This window comes from Indicator indicator, chromosome 14, assembly GCF_027791375.1.
Source record: "Indicator indicator isolate 239-I01 chromosome 14, UM_Iind_1.1, whole genome shotgun sequence".
NCBI classification, from domain to species: domain Eukaryota; kingdom Metazoa; phylum Chordata; class Aves; order Piciformes; family Indicatoridae; genus Indicator; species Indicator indicator.
The window spans coordinates 7,215,429-7,235,412 of NC_072023.1; the positions used below are offsets into that span (position 1 = coordinate 7,215,429).

General features: G+C 50.6%; 1 protein-coding gene across 1 annotated transcript; it reads right to left on the minus strand.

The window, feature by feature from the left end:
• Window positions 1-714: 714 nt before the first annotated feature.
• L3MBTL2 (L3MBTL histone methyl-lysine binding protein 2) lies at window positions 715-18,026 on the minus strand. The gene is made up of 17 exons (XM_054386709.1): window positions 17,995-18,026; window positions 16,161-16,428; window positions 15,847-15,980; window positions 15,396-15,519; window positions 14,336-14,415; window positions 13,317-13,434; window positions 12,822-12,956; window positions 12,056-12,144; window positions 10,291-10,522; window positions 9,040-9,119; window positions 8,392-8,496; window positions 7,311-7,458; window positions 5,492-5,574; window positions 3,584-3,818; window positions 2,763-2,831; window positions 1,709-1,831; window positions 715-824 (listed from the first exon to the last, which is right to left on the minus strand). Exons 1-17 carry the CDS (start codon window positions 18,013-18,015, stop codon window positions 715-717), a joined length of 2,154 nt encoding a protein of 717 aa, XP_054242684.1. The 5' UTR covers window positions 18,016-18,026.
• Between the last annotated feature and the right edge of the window lie 1,958 nt (window positions 18,027-19,984).

Below are 19,984 nucleotides of genomic sequence, written 5' to 3' on the forward strand. Positions count from 1 at the left end.
ATTTTGGTGACCAGGAAAGCAATACACAAGCCTTTGGCCTCTTCCTAAGTTTAATTCATAGTGGTTGTAGGCAAAATTTACAGTAGAACGGCTAAAAAAACTAAAAAATTGTGTACCATGTCCTCTGCAATTCTGAGTTCTAAAGCAAGAAATGATGACACTCAGAAAGGTCTTTTGCTCCCTCAAGAGGCATGATCATCCACTGTTTTCTTACTTCTTTCCACTCTTCCACATCCTGACTTTCTTGGGGGTTGCAGGGCCTGGACAGGGACCACACACAGCATCTGTCCTATGAGGGCAGCTGATTTGTTGACACATGTGACCTGCACTCATCTCCTCAGACTGCAGCTCACCACCTCCAGCCACAGCCAAGAACCCAAACTGCCCCTCTGTGCTCTTACAGCCTCTCTTCTCACTGGGAGCTCCTGCTCAGAAAGGTGCCATCAGAGCCAGGCACATACAACCCCTGCAGCCACCCTGCTTGTGCTCCTCAGCATGCCTGCAGCCTTTCTGGAGTCTGTTTCTCAGGGCTTAAAATTACAAGTCTGGGGAAAATTTCCCTGCACTCTAGGAAAGCAGAGTTGTGATTCTGCAGGGTGGCCTGCTCAGAAAGGGAAGGCTCTTTTAGTCTTCTGCTCCCCTTTGCTGGATCTTCCCCAGAGAGCCCCAAAGTGAAGCAAAGGCTGCTGCGGGCAGCTGAGGGATACTACAGGATCATTCTGTGACCTCCTGCTTTATGCTGCTGACAGGAACAGGAAGCTCTGGGGCTCCAAACTCTGCCTCTGAGGAGTCAATGGTTTCTTCTTTCACTTGCACAACAATGACTGGCACGAGACAGAAAGAGAGGAGAGAAATAAATGAGTGAAGTCAATACATACTGCCTCAGCCTACCTGCAGCACCCCAGAGACAGCTCTGCTTATGCAAACACTCAAAATACTCCAAGGTTTGCAGCCCGCTTCTTGAGGGTCCCTTACCACAGACAGCTCTGTCCTGCTTGTACAATCCACCTACAGGACAGTACATCTGTGGTCACAGCAGCAACCAGGGCAGGACTAAATCCTGTCAGCTTTTAGTTGTCTGTTCCCAAGAACAAGGGCCAATGAAGGAAAAGCCAGGGTGGTCCATTCTCTACCTGCTGGCATCCAGGGGAAATTAAACTTCTATGAGCAACAGGAACCTTCATGAACCTTCACCCACATGTGCACAAAGCACCTCACCCATACTCTTCCCCAACACCTACCAAGGTTGGCAGGTGACCCAGCTCCTAGATGCTCACCTGGCCACCACACCCCTTGATGCTCAGCATGATGGGCTGTGTTCACATGCTGCAACAGCCTTTACGGAGAACAGGACGTGGCAGCACACCTTTGACACATTCTTTTGCCACTCCTCCCTAACTGACCTCATGCAACCAGACTGTTCAGGAGGGCAGCCAGGCCCTCAGCAGGCATCAGCAGCATCAAGACATCTAGCTGCTGTACTGCTGCCACCAAACCTTCTCAGGGAAAGTAGGTAAAGGCTTTCTTCCACTCTCCCTTGTCTCTAGAGGAGTGGGGATGGGCTTTTGTCATGGTGCTGCCTTTCCCTGCCTGGACTTAGCAGCCAAGAGGCAGCAAAGGCCTCAGGAGGGCTGGAGGGCAGGGGTCATGCAGGGTGTACATGGGAGACTTGCATGTGGCTGCTAGGCAGAGTAACTCAGGCCCTTACTCTCATCAGGTGTGGGCTCTGGCAAGGCCCTGCTGGCAGCTTTTGCTTCTTGTCTTGTCTTCTTGGCAGCCTGCTTCTTGGCAGCCTGCTTGATGGTGCGGGTTCTGGCAGGCAACTTTTTTCCTAAACAGAGATAAGAGAGCATGGGGAACAGTGTGCTGCTTCTCCCCTGGAACACCAGCAACCCTGCTCCACCGAGACACCACAGGCCAGGGACCAGCACAGTTCAGCAGCAAACTACATGGTCGTTAGCTGCCAACTGGTTACTCGACAGAGATGGCCTACTGGAGAAAAGTTCTACAGTCATCATCTCAAAACATGCTCCTCCATGTGCTCCTTCATTAAAAGCAAGGCACTTTGCCAAGTGCTTAGCTTCCAAGGAGCAGGTCCTGTTGGAATCAGCCTGGAATCAGCTTCGCTTACCTGTCTGAGTCTAGTCCTAGGCAATGGGCACATTGGCTGCCAGCCATCGACACTGTGGCACTCATGGTTTTGGTTTGAGCCAATGTTTTGGTTTAGGTTTTATGTTTTTCATGATCTTTAGCTGTCCCTTTCTGCCCACCCCCCAGGAAGGAACTCCTCGCCTGCCTCCACATGATTTGCCACAGTTACTGCAACAATGACGACGACAATGACAAGATGAAACAATAACACAGTCCAGCCACACTACTGGCCTCTTCAGCCATCAAAAGGCCTTCTTTCCCTCAGCACAAAGCTGGCAAGGCTGCTCTCCAGCTACCCTTCAGCTGCAGCAAACCATGGACACAGTAGGGACAGGGGCACAACCTCATGCCTGGAAGCAAGCGGCAGCTCTACCTCAGCCAACAGAAAACAGACCACAGAACAGATCCTTCCCACACACACAGCTCTCTGCTCTTTCAGGTGACAGGGCAGTAGGAAGGATGAAGCTGTGCTGTGAAACCCACAGCTGACTGAGGGCATCCACAGCAAGACAAGGCCTCTCTCTCCTGCTCATGAGGGGACATGGACGGGGTTCCTCTAACTGGGCCCAGGCTGCGAGTGAGCGGGAGGGCACTAATCAAACATCACTCACTCTTCTTTCCAAAAGGTTTCTTCTTCTTCTTCTTGGGCACCTCCTTGGCCTTCACTGGAGTTGTGGGCTCTGTCATGGAGACGAGAGGGAAACGAAAGCCAAGTCCCATAACCAGTAGGTAACTGGGATGAAGTGACATAAGTGAGAAACAAGATATCCCCTTCCCCCCGAGCCAACGCCCTCTTCCCAAGACAACCAGCTGAGGGGAAAGCAAGGCTCCACGGGGCTGCTGTCTGTGCTTCCAGGAGAGGGCCCGGGCTGGCAGGCTGGGGCAGCACAGGGGAGAGAGGCCCAGTACAGATTTGGCAGGGGCAGTAAAAAAAAACAAGATTTGTTGCCTGGGACAAGAAAGAAAACATCTGCAAAGGTGAGGCAGTGGCCTCCCTGAGACAAGGGGAAGAAATGCTTGAGAGGGATGCTCTTACCTTTTACAGACAGATTCAGAGAACTGATGAGAAAAGAGAGCAGGGGCCAAGATTCCCCTGTGACCTGGCTGAGGCTGTAGGTACACCTAGTAAAAGGGAGCTGTGCAGGGATAGGACCACCTGGAACTCTATTCGACTTCATGAGGAGCAACTCTGACATGGGGGAACACAGGGAAAACAGCCAACCTCCAATCTCAGGCTGTTTTTTCCCCACCACAAACTCCTCCCTCTGCCAGCTGCTAGAATGTGTGGCAGCAGAGGAAGACCTGTGGTAGCCAGCACAAATCAAGAAGGCAATTTTCTCCTCCTTACAAGCAAAGGAAGAGCTGCTCACAGAGCCATAGGAAGGCAACCTTTGCGTCCAGGGTTAGAGACCACAGTAGAATCTTCACTCACCTAGAACAACAGGTGGCTGAAGCTGGTAGCCCATCAGCTCACACCACCCCACAGGATAAATGTCTGGAGACTCGCAGTCCACCCACTGGTCATACTCATTGTCCCAGCCATCAAAATGGATGCTCAGGAGACGGTGGACTACACGCTTCACCGTGGCCACGCAGATGAGTCGGGGCTCCATCAGGTCCACTGCTTCCACCTTCATGCCTGCCTTGAAGCCATGGTTTGGGCAGTCCTGGGTAAAGAAAAATTTTGAAAAAAAACCCCAAGGCCATTGTACCCACATCTGGCCACCAGCACCCTAGAAGAGGCTTGTCTGCTCCTTATAGCTAGCAGAGAGAGAAAAGGCCACAGTGGTGCAGCAGAACCAACCAGTCACACATGAACTGAGCCAAGGCCAGCTGTGTCCTTAGTGAATCTCAGCTCAGCCTTTAGAAAGAAGACCCTGACCAGCAGGCAGCAGTTAAGACACACCAGAGCAAACGCATTAACCTGAGACAGCCCTGAGAAATCAGAAGATGAGCATAACTGGCTCAGGTGCAAAGCAGACTCACTCCACCCACACGACCAATAAGTGGTGCAGAAGCCACCAAGCTCCTGGAAAGAGTAGAGAACTAGGTCACACCTGGGGGGGATACTGCTCCTCCCAACCAGACAAACAGGGCCTTTACTTGAAGAGTACATATTCAAGTGCCTTGGGTTCTCCTTAGAAGTGCTGGCTGGCTGCAAAGAGAAGCCCAGTAGAGACACTGGATATTGTCTGTCCTGTCTTCAGGAAGGCTTTTGACACTGTCTCACACAGGATCCTCAGAGAAGCTGATGGAAGTATAGCTGAAGAAACAGTGAGGTGGATTGAAAACTGGCCAAGTAGCTGGGCCCAGACGATGGTGATCAGTGGTATGAAATCTAGTTGCAGTAATTAGTGGTGTACCCCAGGGGTCAATACTGGATCCAATCCCGTCCAACACCTTTATCAATTATCTGGGTGAAATGATAGCGTCAGGTCAAACTCGGCAGGTTTGCTGGTGACACACAACTGGGAAGAGAGACTAACATGCCAGAGGGTTGTGCTGCCAACCAGAGACCTTGACAAGATGCAGAAATGGTCTGCTGAGAACCTCCTGCAGTTCAACAAAAAGTAAAGTCTTGCACCAGAGGAACAACCCCAGGTACCTGCACGTTTTGGGGACCAAGCAGCTGGAAAGCAGCTTGGCAGATAGGAACCTAGGGTCCTACTGAACACCAAGTGAACGTGAGCCAGCAATGTGTCCCTGGAACAAACAAGGCTAATGGTAACCTTGGCTGCATTATGTGGTATGTTCCTAGCAGACCAAGCAAGATGGATCCTTCCCCTCAGCACTAGTAAGGTCACACATAGAGTGCTGTGCCCATTTCTGGGCTCCTCAGTAGAGGAGAGACATGGACATACTAGAGAGAGTCCAGCAAAAGGCCAGATAGGGACTGGTGCATCTTTTATATGAGGAGAGAGATAGGACTGTTCAGCTTGATGAAAACAATGCTCAGAGGAGTCTTATGAATGTGTATAAATGCCTGAAGGGAGGGTGCAAAGATAGAGCCAGTGGTGTCCAGGGACAGACCAGAGAGGCAACAGGCATGAATTCAAACACCGGAGGTTCCCTTCGCACATCAGAAACACTTTTTTGCTGTGAGGGCACTGGCACTAGTTGCCCAGAGAGGTTGTAGAGTGTCCACTCATGGAGATATTCAAAAGCTGTCTGGACATGGTCCTGGGAAACCTGCCATAAGTGACCCTGCTTGAGCAGGGGTGTTAGAGAAGGTGACTCCAGTGGTCCCCTCCAATCTCAGCTGTTCTGTGACAGCCAGAACTCTTGTGCTCCCTCTTTGCAGACTGCAAGCATCCCTACACATCTCCCTGGCAGCACTCACTGTATTGAAGAGCCGTGCTGGAGCAGGTCTTGATTTAGTCTTTTCCAGGTAACTTTCCCAGCTGAAAGTCTTTGCATCTTGCCCTGCAGCAGGAAAAAAAATGGAAAGAGGGAAAAAGGCAGTGACTGAGTAGGCCAGCTGGAGAAAAAGGCATAGCAGGCAGAAAGGAGGCATAGCAACTGGTTGCAAAGCAGTTTCATGAATCAGCAGGTATAGCCTGATCTTGGACACAAATCCAGTTCACAGGTCCCAGCACAGTTCAGCACCCCCCTCCAGTGGGCAAACACAGAAGAGCACAGAGCTGCAACACAGCGCCCGCGGCAGCCACATGTCCTGATCCCTGAGAAAGGCCAGGGGAAGCAGAAGCCAGGATCTATGTTCAACACACACCAGTAAGATCAAGCCTTCTCCCACCAGCAAGGACATCAAAGGAAGACAGAACTGCACCGCACAAAAGTGCTGCAACAGAGAAATTCAGAGCAGGCCTTCTTGGGTATGGCCAGACGAGGCAGCAAGAACACTCCTAGGGTGACTGCCTCTCAGAACTGTGCAGATGGATTCATACAAGAAGAGAGGGGATTCCTTGTCATGGATTGAGTTGAACCTGCTGCTGTTATTCATACCATGCCAGCTTCAAAAAGTGAAAGTGCTGACTGGGGGTATTACGGGGCTTGAAGTTCAGATTGCAACATGGGAGGCTTCCTGTTCTGGTCGCTGCTCCTGGGTTCCAGGTTCTTGGGTGTGGGTGGCTCTGGAGGTATGGCAGCAGAATAGGTGGGAGTTGGGCAGCTGCTGATTTGGGTTTTCTGGTTTATGCTGTTTTTTTTTTCCCCATGTGTATTTCACTGTGCTTCTTCTGCAAATAGGCTAAGCTAAGGTAATCATGCATTGTATTCTTAGATCAATTAGACTATTAGCTAAGGTAATTATGCATCATGACTATGATATCTCGTGTTATATTAAACTCTTACCTCTTTTTCTCAACCCTGAGTTGTGTTACTCTTCCCCTCACTCCTTTGTGGGGGAAGCAGACAGGTTAGCCCTTGTGCTAAACCATTATACTCCTGACACTTTGGAGTCATGCAGCAATGGCTCTGCTTATCCCTTCTGTCCTGGATTTGCTGAGACAGAGTCAGAGGCCTGCAATGGTCTGCAGGCCACTAGCAGTTTTGATTCAGACAGGGCAGTGGACCCAACCTGGTTCACAGGTGCATCCCACACCATAAATGTCACACTCATCATAAAGGGGCAAGTTTGCTGACCATAGTGGCTCCCTCTCCCCTTTTTTCAAAGGTTGTCATCCCTGGAGGCATTTGCTTATGTACAGCTTTCCCACTTATTGTGAGCTGTACGTTTATGAGCACCAATATTAGTTGGCTGTTTCATTAAAGCTGTTTTCATTTCAGCCCAGGTGTGTCCTCTCCTTTTCCTGATCCTCCTCCTTGGCTGAGGAGGGGTCACTGGGTGAACTACAGCAACTACTGTAGGTCAGTACTGGATACAGGCTAAACATAGACACCTTTCAACCTTCCTTGCTGTCCTTTAAATCTTTGATTCAGTTCAGTCTGGAGATCACACAGCTCTTCCACTGGTCCACGAGGAGCTAATCACTGTGCCATTAATGTCCTCTGGAGATGTTACTTCTTTCTACAAAGTACCAGGGTTCAGCTATATGGGCAGAGCTCAAATGGACTGACTCTCTGAACCAACCCTATCTCCTTGTGGACTTGATCCATCTGAACCTGACATCTCTCAGAAAAGCATGGCCCAGCAGGTTCTTCATGCAGGTTTGTACCACAGGGCAGAGTCCAAATCTCACCTTTCGGAGGGGTCAGATCGATGTTGTTCTTCTGACAGAAGTTGACAGGGAAGATGGCATGTGAGGAGGCGTGATAGCAGAACCAGTCAGAGCTATCATCAGACGTGGCTCCATCAATGCTGATCATGAGATACCCATCCAAGAGGATCTGAGATGGGAGTAAAGCCATAAATGGTCAGGAGCTCTGTTCTCCCTCAGAAACAAACGTTACTGGGAGCCCAGACGCCCTCTACACCGCCCATGGCATGAATTTGTCACTGGGCAGATGGGAAAGACACCATCTTCAGACTTGTCACTTCTACAGCAACAAGACTTGTCCCATCCTGTCACTCAGTGGCAATTGGTGCTTATCAAATGTGGTAGGCATGTCTGCCCCAAACTCTTCACATGTCCAAGCAATGGTGGAAGGCACAATTTTGAAGACACAAAGAGCTTTGCCAGCATTCCTCTGCTTGGGCTCTGTGAGAGCAACTGGCTTCTTGAGGGAGCAGGAAAAGCCCAAGCTGATGCTGTGTTTTAGGACATGCAACACTTTTCACCGAGGAAACCTGGCCAAGCAGCTTACTTCCCAGCTCACTACCACCTCATCAAGACAGGCTGGCAGGAGACATGTCCATCCTCAGCTTCCTACACCAGTGAGTGCTGCCCATACAGACACAGCCCATTCCAGAGGTCACCCCACTATTCCCCCTTCCTTTCTTTCCTCAAGGCAGCATTTACAGATACCTCTCTTTATGCACTCCAAGAACTGGAGAACAAATCTTCCCTGCTGCATGCCCAAGGCTGAAGGAAGGGTGGCTGGCAGTCCTACACACTGGACAGTTAGACTGCAGACCAAGCATGCTCATCTCCATGCTGTCCATTTAGGCACATGTGGACAACTGCTGGTCTCCTCAGATTCTCAGACCTCTGAGGTAATGCCCCAATTCCCTCCACATACCAACTGCCTACCTCTTCTGACAGCTTTCTCCTCTCCCTTATACAAAATCCTACCCAGTCTTAATCATTTGCAAAGACCTGGGGAGAGGCTGGGTTACCTCAGGTAAACCCTTGCAGACCCCCTTCTGCCCATTGAACTTACCTTGCAAACAGTGGCCACACAAATGTTGCCCAAATTCAAGGGGTCAATGGCCTCCAGTTTCATGCCTTCCTCAAACCATCCACCTTCAGTATAGACAGCTCGTACCTAAGGGAGACTCTGGTATACCACATGCTCCTGGGGGTATGGGACAGCCCCAACCCAACACCAAGCACACCAAGTGCAGATTTGGCTCAACCCAGTTTGGGAGGAGAAAGAAGACATATTACAAGAAATACAAAGAGGCAGCCAAACCAGCACTGTTTGTGTCAGCAACCTCCTGCCAAGGCAGCCAGGCCCAGCACTCAGCCACTACTCCACAGCAAAGCCAAGTCTCCTTCTCATCTCAGTCCTTACCAGTATGATCCAGCTCCATGTTGGAACTGGTCTTTCCCATGCAATCATCTTTCCTTTCCAGCTCAAAGCTCCAAGCAACTGTTTGTCCTTCAGTTGAGTCCCTCAATCTGTTGTTGCCATTTAGTTTTTCCATCTTTCTATTTTTACCTGCCCCTGCCCAACCACAGCCTTGACATCCCAAACAGCTCACTGCCTTACAGCTGTATGAGATGCCACCCTCAACAGTCCACAGAAGGAAGGAAGTGCCACTGCTCCCTTTGCTGTGGCCAAGACAGAAAGGCAGACCTCTCCTACCTTCTTAAACAGATAGGGGACAGCATCACAGTAGATCTTCCGGAAGGTGGGATGATTTGCCATGTCACTTCGTTTCTCTTCTGTGAGGAATGGAAGAAACAAAAAGAGGTAAGAAACCTGCAGCAACTGCAGTATGAAGACCCTGGTTGTTAATCCTCTGGTGAGACCTTAGCTGCTGTAGAAGACCTAGATCAGAGACCACAAAAGTAATATAAAGAACAGAACAGTCCCTACATCTTCTCATAACATGGGCTGTGGTGAAGGGCTTGCTCAAGAGCAGATGGCTGAGCTTCCTGAGCACTAGCAATCGTAGAACCATTTAGGTTGGGAAAGACTTTCAAGATCACTGAGTTCAACCACTGACCCCACTCTGCCAAGTCATATCCCAAAGCATCACATCTACATGGCTTTTAAACACATCCAGGGATGACTCAACCACTTCCCTGGGCAGCCTGTGCCAATGCCTGGCTACCCTTTCTGTGAAAGAATGTTTCTAAACATCCAGCCTAAACCTGCCCCAGTGCAGCCTGAGGCCACTCCCTCTTGTTCTATCCCCAGTTACTTGGGAGAAGAGACCAACACCCCCCTCCTTTCAGGTAATTGTAGAGAGCAACAAGGTCTCCCTTGAGCCTTCTTTTTTTTTTCAGACTAAACAGCCTCAGTTCCCTCAGCAGCTCCTCATAAGACTTGTTCTGCAGACCCTTCACCAGCTTAGTTGCTCTTCTCTGCACCCACTCCAGCACCTCTATGTCCTTCTCATATTGAGGTGCCCAAAACAACACAATACTTGAGGTGTGGCCTCAAGTATGCAGCCTCTATATGCAGCTCTGATCATGAGGGAGAGGCAGCAAGGAAGGGAGATACAACCAAATGAATCAGAAGGGCTCAAGTCTTGTTTTTCTCCTTCCAGACTAAGCTGATCGACAATTCCTCTCTGTCAAGTCCAGAAAATACAACCTGATGGCATCCAGTCCTAAGAAGCCAGCAGGAATTTCCTCAAGATTACAAACACCTGTGATGTTGCAAACTCTGCAGTCTCACACTGAGGGGACAGACTACCTGTACCCCTGGTCCTGACCTGTAAGAGCAATCCGTTGGGCTTTTATTTATCCAAAGGGCAAAGCAACAGACACACAACGATGTAGCGTTTGCTAGGTCCTGAGGATTCCAGCATGTCAGGCCTGGTGTCAACAGCAGGATCCAATCAGTTCACAGCAAACAAGAAGATGTTTGTGATGGCCTGATCCCTACCTGACTTCTTTATGCCATGGCCCACCCTTCGTGACCAGCCCACAGGATGGATGAGGGGACTCCACATGTGGCACCAGAAGTCATCGTCGCTGTCGCCATCCTCGTAGAGGAGTCTCAGTCTGCCCCCAATGACCGCGTCCACCACCGCCATGCGTGTCTGGGACATGTGGTTCTTATCCACCACCTCCACTCGCATGCCCTGCCGGAAGGGGTACTTCATGCTCTCCGCCATCTGGCAACCAACACAAGAGGTGAGATCAGCTGCACTTGGTGTTTCCTCAAACACTTCAGACCACCCCCTGCACTGCCCAAAGCTGGCTGGGAGACTGCCTCTGGGAAGGGATGCATGGGAGTGGATTCATCAGAGGGAAAAGGAGATGTCAGCCCCATAGGACAGCACAGTTGGGCACATGCACACTAAGTGTCCCCTGTCCTGTGGCCTTGCAACAGATTCCTCCAGCCTGGCCCAGAAGCCATGCTCAGCCAGCACCTTGTGTGAATATTCTGAGCATGAGAAACAGACGTTACTCGTGTTCAGCAGGAACTGCATGAGGAATTGTGTGTCTTCTCCAGTCGTAGGACCAGAAGGGTTTCAAGGCTAGAAGCAGTCAGAAGTGTAGCTTCCCAAAGAGCAACACAATTTTTAGCTGACTTTAGAAGAGGTCAGGTCCTTATTTCCGCTTTATTACTCTGATCAGAGGTAAAGCAACATGATGACTAACTGCCAACTCCACCTCCAACACCAATTCCTCAGCAGACTGACTGAAAGGGGCAGGCACAGAAGGGTCACTGGTTGCCTTCTAACCAGTTGTTGGCTTTGAGAGCTTCAGTTTGTTGATACAGCCTAGCTCTACACATCCACAAACATGGAAAGTGTTTGAAGAACACCTGACATTTTGGCACTGGGGATCCTGAAATGCTGTACTGCAACTAAGAGCAACAGCTCAGAACAGACTCAGACATTCAAACCAGCCTACACCTGATTGCAGAAGATCTTTTAAGGGGAGGTCTCTCTCTTCTACCTCCTATTCATTAGATGGAAGCAGAGATGTTGTGGGTTAGAAAGACGCTGACAAGATCTGTCTCCCTTAATCTCTTTCCTTCCATGTCATGAGCTCTCAGCTACAAACTGTGGCCCAGGCCTAGCTATAAACATCTCAACTTTCTGAGAAGCAACAAGAAAAACACCAACTGTATCAAGATCTCCAGCTCGGCATAACCAATTACCTCACACAGTGGAAAACCCATCAGCTGCCTTCCTGCCCAATGTCTCTGGGACCATCTTCCTTACCTGTAGTTTACAAAGTTGCCAACAACAAATCAGTCTCTTCTCTCTGACAAGATCCAACCTCAGTGCAGGCTACACAACTCAGCCATAAGAGCTACAAAAGCTGGCAAGACACAGCATAGATGCTTCCACGCACTTTAAAGGAGCCTGTGTCCCTCTCACTCCCTCCAGGTTTATGTGCTACCAACAGTGAAGGTAAAGATTTTTGACTTTTGATTTTTGACCATTCCTTAGTACTGAAATGGGCCAGGGAAAGGCCAGGTGGGAGCTGCATTGTTTTTTAAAGCCCATTAACAACCCAAAGGAGAAATAGTATTGCTGACAGGGCACAGGGGCTGTGAGGTTACCAAGAGCATTGTGACAGGTGTCTCACTGCCCCTTTTCTGCCCAGGTTTCAAGCGGACACGGGAGCTGCACAGGTCAGAACCAGGCTTCAGCTTCATCTCCACACATAGAATGACTGCCTCCCACATTTACCTTGACGTGGAAATCCACTGGGATGGTCCTGGCTCCCACCAGTCTTTTCATGAGGTAACTTCTCCAGTCAGCGTACTTGGAATGGATAGCTACATACACAGAGGGAAAAAGCACATCTTTATGATCAAAAGAATTAGAGCATCACACTATACCTTTCTTCCTCTCTGAGAGTCCATTTGCATTAAAAGGCCTCCTTCACATTCGGGTCCTGTACCTGCTCTCAGGCAGACCCCGTTTTGAAGGCTTGCCCACTCAGCTGGCTGCCAGGGGTCATCATTACAGAACAGCCTGGGCCAAGGAGTCACCCAGCTGCACTGATCCAGATGTGGAAGTGGTAGTTGGGCAAAAACACACAGGCCATTCCATGCAAACCTCAGCTTGCCAGAATCCTCTCAACTGGCATCCCCCAAAGTGCTAGCTGAGCAGGAACCGGATCCAGTGCACTCCTGAGAGACACTGTCCGGGATGTCGGACCAAAACGTTTCCCTAAATGTTAAGCCCTGTGTGGCTCAGAAGGAGGAAGTCATCTGCATCAGCCTCTGTCCATAGGTCTGACACCAGCCCTGCACACAGCATCCCCAGATCAACCACAGAGGGAGCAGTCCAAGCAGTCTCCAGCTTCCCAAAGAACTGTTCCTTGTAATTCAAGAGGAGAAATGGAGCTGTGGGCTCACGTATAGTGGGAGCATGTGTCCCACTGTGCTAGGCAAAAACCAGGGCTCCCCCATGCCCAAGCATGTGCAGACCCCTCCACCCCCACACTTACTTTGTGGTGGTACCAGAATTTTGCTGTTGATGGCGCACCAGCCAATGGGGTGAATATCCACTGTGCCCAGATTGCACCAGAAGTCATGGCCAGCGTCGTTCTCAAAGCCCTCGTATCGCAGAAGGGCCCTGTACCCTGCCAGGACAGAGCAGACAACCAGAGAAAGGCATTAGAAACAAAGCATTTCTCCTCTCCCTGTTGGGCACCACAGGATTAGGCCCCAAAGCACGGCCTTCAGAGCTTGCATAGGTTATCAGAACTTCTCCAGCCATTCTGGAGGGAGAACTCTTCTGGCAAAGAGCCCAGAAACCAGAAGAGGAACCAGACTCTGGTTTCCTCCCACCCCCACACCATGGTATTTCCTGTTCTAACATCTCTCAGCAGCTTCAGAGCTCCAAAGAGCTTGTGTTTTGCTTGACCAGCTCCACTCATCTCCTAAAACTTCCTTGAGAGGTCAGCCATGCCCAGCTGTCAAGAATTACATTGGAGACATACCTATAGTCTGGATGACGGACGCGATCCAGTACACACGGCTGGGCAGCACTGCATCACTGTTCAGCACTTCCACCTTCATACCTTTCACCACATCATCCCACTGATCAAAGAGTGGCACCTGAAGGGTTGAATTAGCCATGTTGGGAGAGGAACACTGACGGTTAGAGCAGGGCCTAGGCCCTCAATCCTAGCTCTCAGACACGTTTTAGGCAGCTACACTTTCACCTCAGACCTTGGTTTGCATGCCTTACCCTTCCTTTATGTGCCAACAGCTTGAACTGCAATTGAACTGTCCCCACATCTCACTGGGCTGCTCACAGAGCATCCCAAAAGGCAGAACACTGAATAGCAACACTTAATTATTTTGCTGCTAGCTGTCCTGTTATCCCAAAGTAGCTGCTGCCATCAAAATCCCTAACCATCAAACTGCCATGTCTTCCTGATCCATCCTCAAGAAAGTATTACCTTTTAAGTATCATCACAGGTCACAACTCAAAAGGAGCACGACAAATGAGTCAATACACAGAGAGGCTGGGGCTGCTGTAAGACCTAGGAACTGCCATTCTTCCAGGTACCTGCCTCAGCTACTGGCACACAAGGACTGAAAATCAGTACAGCAGGAAGCAGCCAAGCTGGAGGGGCAGCTACCCCTAGGACAACATAAGCTAAGCTCCTCCATGCACATCACCGTGGCCTGTGCTCACTCAAACAAACTGCAGAGGCAACTGGGAGCTTTTTGTTGTCCCCTCTAGTCAGAACTGATTCTGTCTCCAGCCAGCACTGGGCCTTTGCCACAAACAGTGCTTCTACCAAGTTCCCCTCTGCTTCCTCTCCCAAGACTCCTGGTCCCTCTGTGGGATTCCCATCCTCAGCTGTGAGAAGCCCCAACTTCTTTCCATCCATCATCTGGGGCTTAACAATCCAGGCTTCTCCCCATCACTTGTGACAAGAGTACAGGAGAGCCCTGTGCACATGACAGGTCCCATTCACACTACAAGGCACAGCAAAGAACAACTCACGTGTTTGAAGCAGCTGACAGGAGCTACCTTGAAGCCATGCTCCTGCAGGTACTTTCCCCAGTCAAAGCCCAGGACGAGTGCTGCAAGCAGACATGAGAGCAGAAAATCAGGTGAGATAGCTGTGGGGTGCTCAGTTACTCTGGACTACAGCTTGCAGCCACACTGTGGCCTGCTCTGAGACAGAACTCTCTGCCCCAGCACACAGGGCACTCCAGTGCGTTTTTCCTCGTGGGAAACTAGATCCTGTGAGCGCATGGGGACCAGCCCCTGCAAGATGCACAAGGTATTATTAATAAATCCTTTCTGTAACTTGCTTTTGGGAAAGGTGGTGCAAAAAAAAAAAAGCAGGTGAAATCCAGCCCAGGGCTCAAGCACTCCAGGGAGAGCAGAGACCGCATCCTTTTACTGCTAAATCACTTAGAAGCTTTGCCTCTCAGCAGCCACACTGCAGGGTCTTATGAGCAGCACTTGCTTCCCCAGAGGGTGCCAGAAAAATCAGAGTGAGGCACTGGGATACTAATCCCACAGTCACTCCTGATCCAAGGCTACAGCTCTGCTCCAGCAGCAGTCTGCTCAGAGGTCAGTGCCTCCTGCCACCCCCTGGAAATCACTTCTGCCCTCACACAGCAGCCTGCTGCTCCTCCAGCTGCAGTGACTGGCTGCTCAAGTTGATCTGTGAGTGACTTGGCTTAAATATAACTCCACAGGAACTGGGCAGCAAATGGTTTGGAGCAGCAGGACACTATTAAAACCAGTTTTGCCAGCTGAAGTCAGAATCTCATGGGAATGTGACTATAGAACTTGTGCACCAGGCCAAGCTGCACCAGGAGCAAGGATGAGGCTGCAGTAGTGGATGGACAGCAACCCACCAGGGCTCTGTTAGCAGCAGCAGGGAGAATGTCCTGCCAGGCTGTCTCAGAGCAATTCACACACATTATTTCAGTACAAGGCAGTGTATCAGAGGGGAGTAAAAGTAGACTGTAGAGCTTCCAGCCCTCCAGGTGTCCTCATTTCTGTGGCTTCAGCAGTAACTGCACCTTCCTACACCTCCTCCACTCACCATCCTGGCCTGTCAGTGTCCCATCTGCCAGATGTCCTGTTCCCTGTGAATGGAGGAAGGCCCCAATCTTGGCTGACCAGGCTGCTTTGTGCAGGACTTTTGCTTTCTTCGTTGGTGGCTTTCCCTACAAAAAAGGAACATCAGGAACACTAGTGGTACAGGAGTGGAAGCCAGCCCCTGCAACTGGCCAGAGGGCATGCGGTTCTTCCCTGAGGCAATTTGCAGTTTTTACTAATGCTCACAGGAACAAGTAGGTAAGATACCAATGTGTCCTTCCTCAGCTTCAAGGAAGCACCACCTTTCAGCTGGCATGCATTTTCTGGGGGTTTAAGGCAGGAACAAAATGCTACTGGTAATGGCAGTCTGATCTTTAACTAGAGAGCAACCACCCACCCCCGTGTACAGGCACATCCAGCTTCACCCCAGGAAAGAAAGAAGGGTTTTAACTCACCTGCAGTCTAGCTAGGATGCTGGCCTTCTTGGAGTTTGAGGAGTAGCTTCTGGAGCAGGAGACACTGCAGAAACGTTTGGTCTTGGAAAAGAAAGCCTCCCTGGTGCCCACAATCCCACACATCTCGCACACAGCTGAGAGAAGGAAGGCACAAAAACATGAGCAGTTGGCAGGGCAACCCGGAAAACGCAATCTCAATCCGATGCTGCTTCCAAGGCATACACAAGGTGCAGCCATGCACCCTTCAGCTCCCCCAGCCCTTGTTCCTTCCACCATGCAGAGATTTTAGGTTGAACAGGTAGGTAGTGCAGTACCTGGCTCTGAGCCACTGTCATCTGTGGGCCAGCCGGTGGATGGCTGTTGTACAGGAGAGGTTGGAAGCTCTCCAGCTTCCTGGTTTGCCACCTCATCGTCACTAGACTCATCCAGACAGGAGCTGCTCTCACTGCCCATGCTGTTGTTGAAGCCTTGGAAGTTCTCATAAACCCCAAAGACGTCCAATTCGTCCTCCTCCTCATCGTTATCACCTTCCTCCTCCATCCGCTCCAAAGATGAAGTTTTGTGGCATAGAGGAGATGCCAACTGAAACAAGAGCCAGTCTGCTTTAAAATAGGCATTTTATACCACACTCCACAACAAACCTGCCTTCATTGCCAGGGAGGCCTCTTGGGCCAGAGAGGGACCTCAGGGTGAGCAGTGAGCCCACATAACAAGCCCAAAGGCAGGAGTCTGAATCCTCATCAGGGAAGCAATTACCCCTGCAAGAGGTCCCTTCACAAATATTTCACAGGCTGTATCCTGCTTCCCAAGAGGAAACAGTCACAGAACTGCAGCTACACAGAAAAAAGTTGGGGGAACATGGCAAGAATACAGGGAAGTAGTGCCATGCTGACAAACACAGTGGAGACTGTGCCCTTCCAAGCACTGTCTCATGCAACACAGTTCCACAGCAGTGCATCAACATTAAAGTCACTGTAAACTTCCAGTGCAGAGCACAGAGCTGCACACTCTGTCCACCATAGCTCATAAGACACTGACTCTAGAGAAAGTCCATAGCTGACCTCAGTTCAGAAGCTGCATCAGCAGGATGACAGAACAATGGTTGTTAACTAAACATCTTCACTAGCTCTTCATACTTGCAGTTACAGCAAAAGAGCAGTGAGGCAGCAACTAAAGAAAGCACAGAAATCCAGTGACTGTTTCTCAGATTAGAAGAATCTTTAACTGGGTTCCAAATAAGCACAAAAGAGGCTGGGAAAATGTGTTTGCAACTCATGAAAAAGCTGCGAGGAGTCAGTGATGACTTCTGTCATGAGTGATGAAGAGAGGATGAAACAGGTGAACTGCAACAGCCATATGAGGCACCAGAATATAACCGTCCATCCAAGTGAGAAGCAAATCCCCACCACTCAGCAATAAATCCATCACCTTCTAGTGCTAAATTCCCTCTGATTCTTGACTTGTGGATATTATTATAGACGCATGAAGATCAGACTTCACTCACTGCTGTCTCCTCACATCCTCCCTGGCTTACACAAAGAACAGACACAAGGTACCGAGCTTGTTCTCTGAAGACACAGTCGCTCTCCTGAGATCTACAGCCTCAAGACAGCATTCCTGACGTCTGAAAGGCCTAAGCTCCTCAAACGCAAGCACATTCATCTTTTTCTCACCCCTCTCTGGGGATGCACCTTCCTTCACCGCACAGGAAGTGAAAGGCGAACATAACTTGCGGACGCGTTTCAAGTTCGCAGGACTGAGGAGCAAGGACAGCACCAGCCGCGGCTGGCTCGGAGAGGCGACAGGACGCACAGGCCCATGCCGCCCGAGCCAGACCCATTAACCCCTCCTGCAGCCGCCGGGTCCCCAGCAGCGCGGAGGCGGGGACAAACGGCCACGACGGCAACACCACTACGGCCAGGAGGCGTCCCGGAGCTCCTCGCCCCCTCCCGGCCGCGGGCACCACACCGCAGCCGTTACCCAGCTCACACATGCGAGCCCGGGCCTCGCGTCCGCCCTCCCTCAGGGCACTGCCCCAAGGCTTTCCCCAGCACCCTGCGAGCAGCTCCGTGGCTGTTGGAGCAGACGGCCTCTCTCTGGTACGGTTCTGGCCCCGGAGGCGCCCCCGGCCCGGCCCTCGCCTCTCACCTCCCCCTGATCCTGCTCCATGGTCTCCCGGGACGCCGCTAGCCCGCCTCACGCGCGTGGAACACGGCCCCCCGTCAGCGGCGCCTCTGATTGGCGAGAGCCAGGAAAGGAAAGCCAATCAGCGAAGAGCTTGTTCGCACCGGTCTCCCCGCGGGGAGCCGGGAGCTGTGGTTCTCCGCCCGCCCCGGCGGCGTAAGCAGCGGCCATGGCGCCTCACCAAGGAACCACCCCGGGGCGGGGGCCTGGCAGGGAACTGGTGCTGGCTTCCTGGGCAAGCCCTGGGGAGCGCTGGCGGGTCCCCTCTGTCCGTTCCTGTAGTTCTGGGTTAGTTCTCGCAGTCCCGGGAGCTTATGTAAAGAACAAAACAGAACAAAGGGAAAAAAAATCTCAATAATCTCCACAATTTAGTACCACAGGCAGATTTGATGTAACCATCAGCGTGCGGGTGTAAATGTAGCGTCCCCAAAACAATGTCAGTCCCACGGATTTGTGTGTCGTGCACCCAGCTGAGGGTGCTCACAGTTTCCTAGAAAACTTGGCAAGTGGGTAAGGATTTGGTTTTAGATGTGAGGAATGGAACGCCTTTAGCGCGGCAGGTACCTGATGCCACACTAGAATCATAGAATCGTTAGGGTTGGAAGGGACCTCAAGGATCATCTAGTTCCAGCCCCCCTGCCAGTAAAGCCTTTGTCCGCATGCCACCCCACTGACATAACCAGCATGTCACGCAAGCTGGGGAGCCAGCAGTGGCTGCTGGTAAGCATTGCCAGGCAAGCAGGGTGCAGAGGACAGAGAGCTCACTCCTTCATGCCCACCCTGCCTGTCCAAAATCACATGGTAAATAATCCACACAAGTTAATGCTGCAGCTCCCCATGTCCTCAAATGATCTGTCTCAGTAGAGTTCATGCATAAACAGATGTTTTATTTGGCAAAGAATGTATTACCTATGCAAAGCAGGTCTTGAAGTGCTTACTGTGCTATGCAATGGGTTTAAATTTGTAGACATTTATAGCAGAGCTTCTTCATAGTACAAATGCTTCTCTCCCTTTTGGCTTCCCCCAACCCCCAAAAACAAACAAACAAAAAACAAAACAAAAAACACCCACCAAAACCATAGTGTGGTCTTAGTGGTGCTGCTAGCAACATCCCTTATCCCAGCTTGGTGTCAAGAACAGCCAAGAAGCAAGTGACTCTCTGCAGACCTCTGGCACTAAGTCTCTTACTCCAAAGTCACTGTGAAGTTAGTGAACTATTTCCCATTCTACCCTCTTTATTTTGTTATCACATTCCTTGCACTGACATGGGAAGGACTTTTAAAAACAAACAAACAATCCTGCGCTGAACCTTGCTGCTCTGTACAGACTTTGTAGTGAGTAGCTAAACAAATACTGTGTGAAGCCCATGCACAGCTCCTCTCGTGTGTGTATCACAAAGTCTTAACTGCAGGCGAAAGTAAAGGTTATTTCCAAAGGCTTATCTGTGTCACAGATACACAGCAATTGCTCTTCTAACATGAAGCTGCAGCCTGTTGCTCTAAATGCAAGAGAGCATCACTGTCAGTGTGAACCATGCTGAGAACCTTTGTTAGCGTCCAGTTCTGGGCCCCTCAGTTCAAGGACAGGGAACTGCTTGAAAGAGTCCAGTGCAGAGCCACAAAGATGATTAAGGGAGTGGAACATCTCCCTTATGAGGATAGGCTGAGGGAGCTGGGTCTCTAGCTTGGAGGAGACTGAGAGGTGACCTCATTAATGCTTACATATATATGAAAGGCAGTGTCAGAAGGATGGAGCCAGGCTCTGCTCAGTGATGTCCGCTGATATAGCACAAGGGACAATGGATGCAAGCTGGAGCAGAGAAGTTTCCATGTGAACATAAAGAAAAACGTTGTGAGGGTGACAAAACACTGGAATGGGCTGCCTAGAGAGATTGTGGAGTCTCCTTCTCTGGAGACTTTCCAGCCCCACATGGATGTGTTCCTGTGTGACCTAC

What these genes read in the sequence shown, in the direction of transcription:
- L3MBTL2 (XM_054386709.1), bottom strand. Translation starts at nt 18,015, where the DNA reads ATGGAGCAGGATCAGGGGGAG. An exon ending in TGACAGTGGCTCAGAGCCAG is followed by an intron (nt 15,981 to 16,160) that starts GTACTGCACTAC and finishes TCCTTCTCTCAG; the next exon opens with CTGTGTGCGAGATGTGTGGG. An exon ending in AGAGCCCACACCTGATGAGA is followed by an intron (nt 825 to 1,708) that starts GTAAGGGCCTGA and finishes GTCTCGTGCCAG; the next exon opens with TCATTGTTGTGCAAGTGAAA.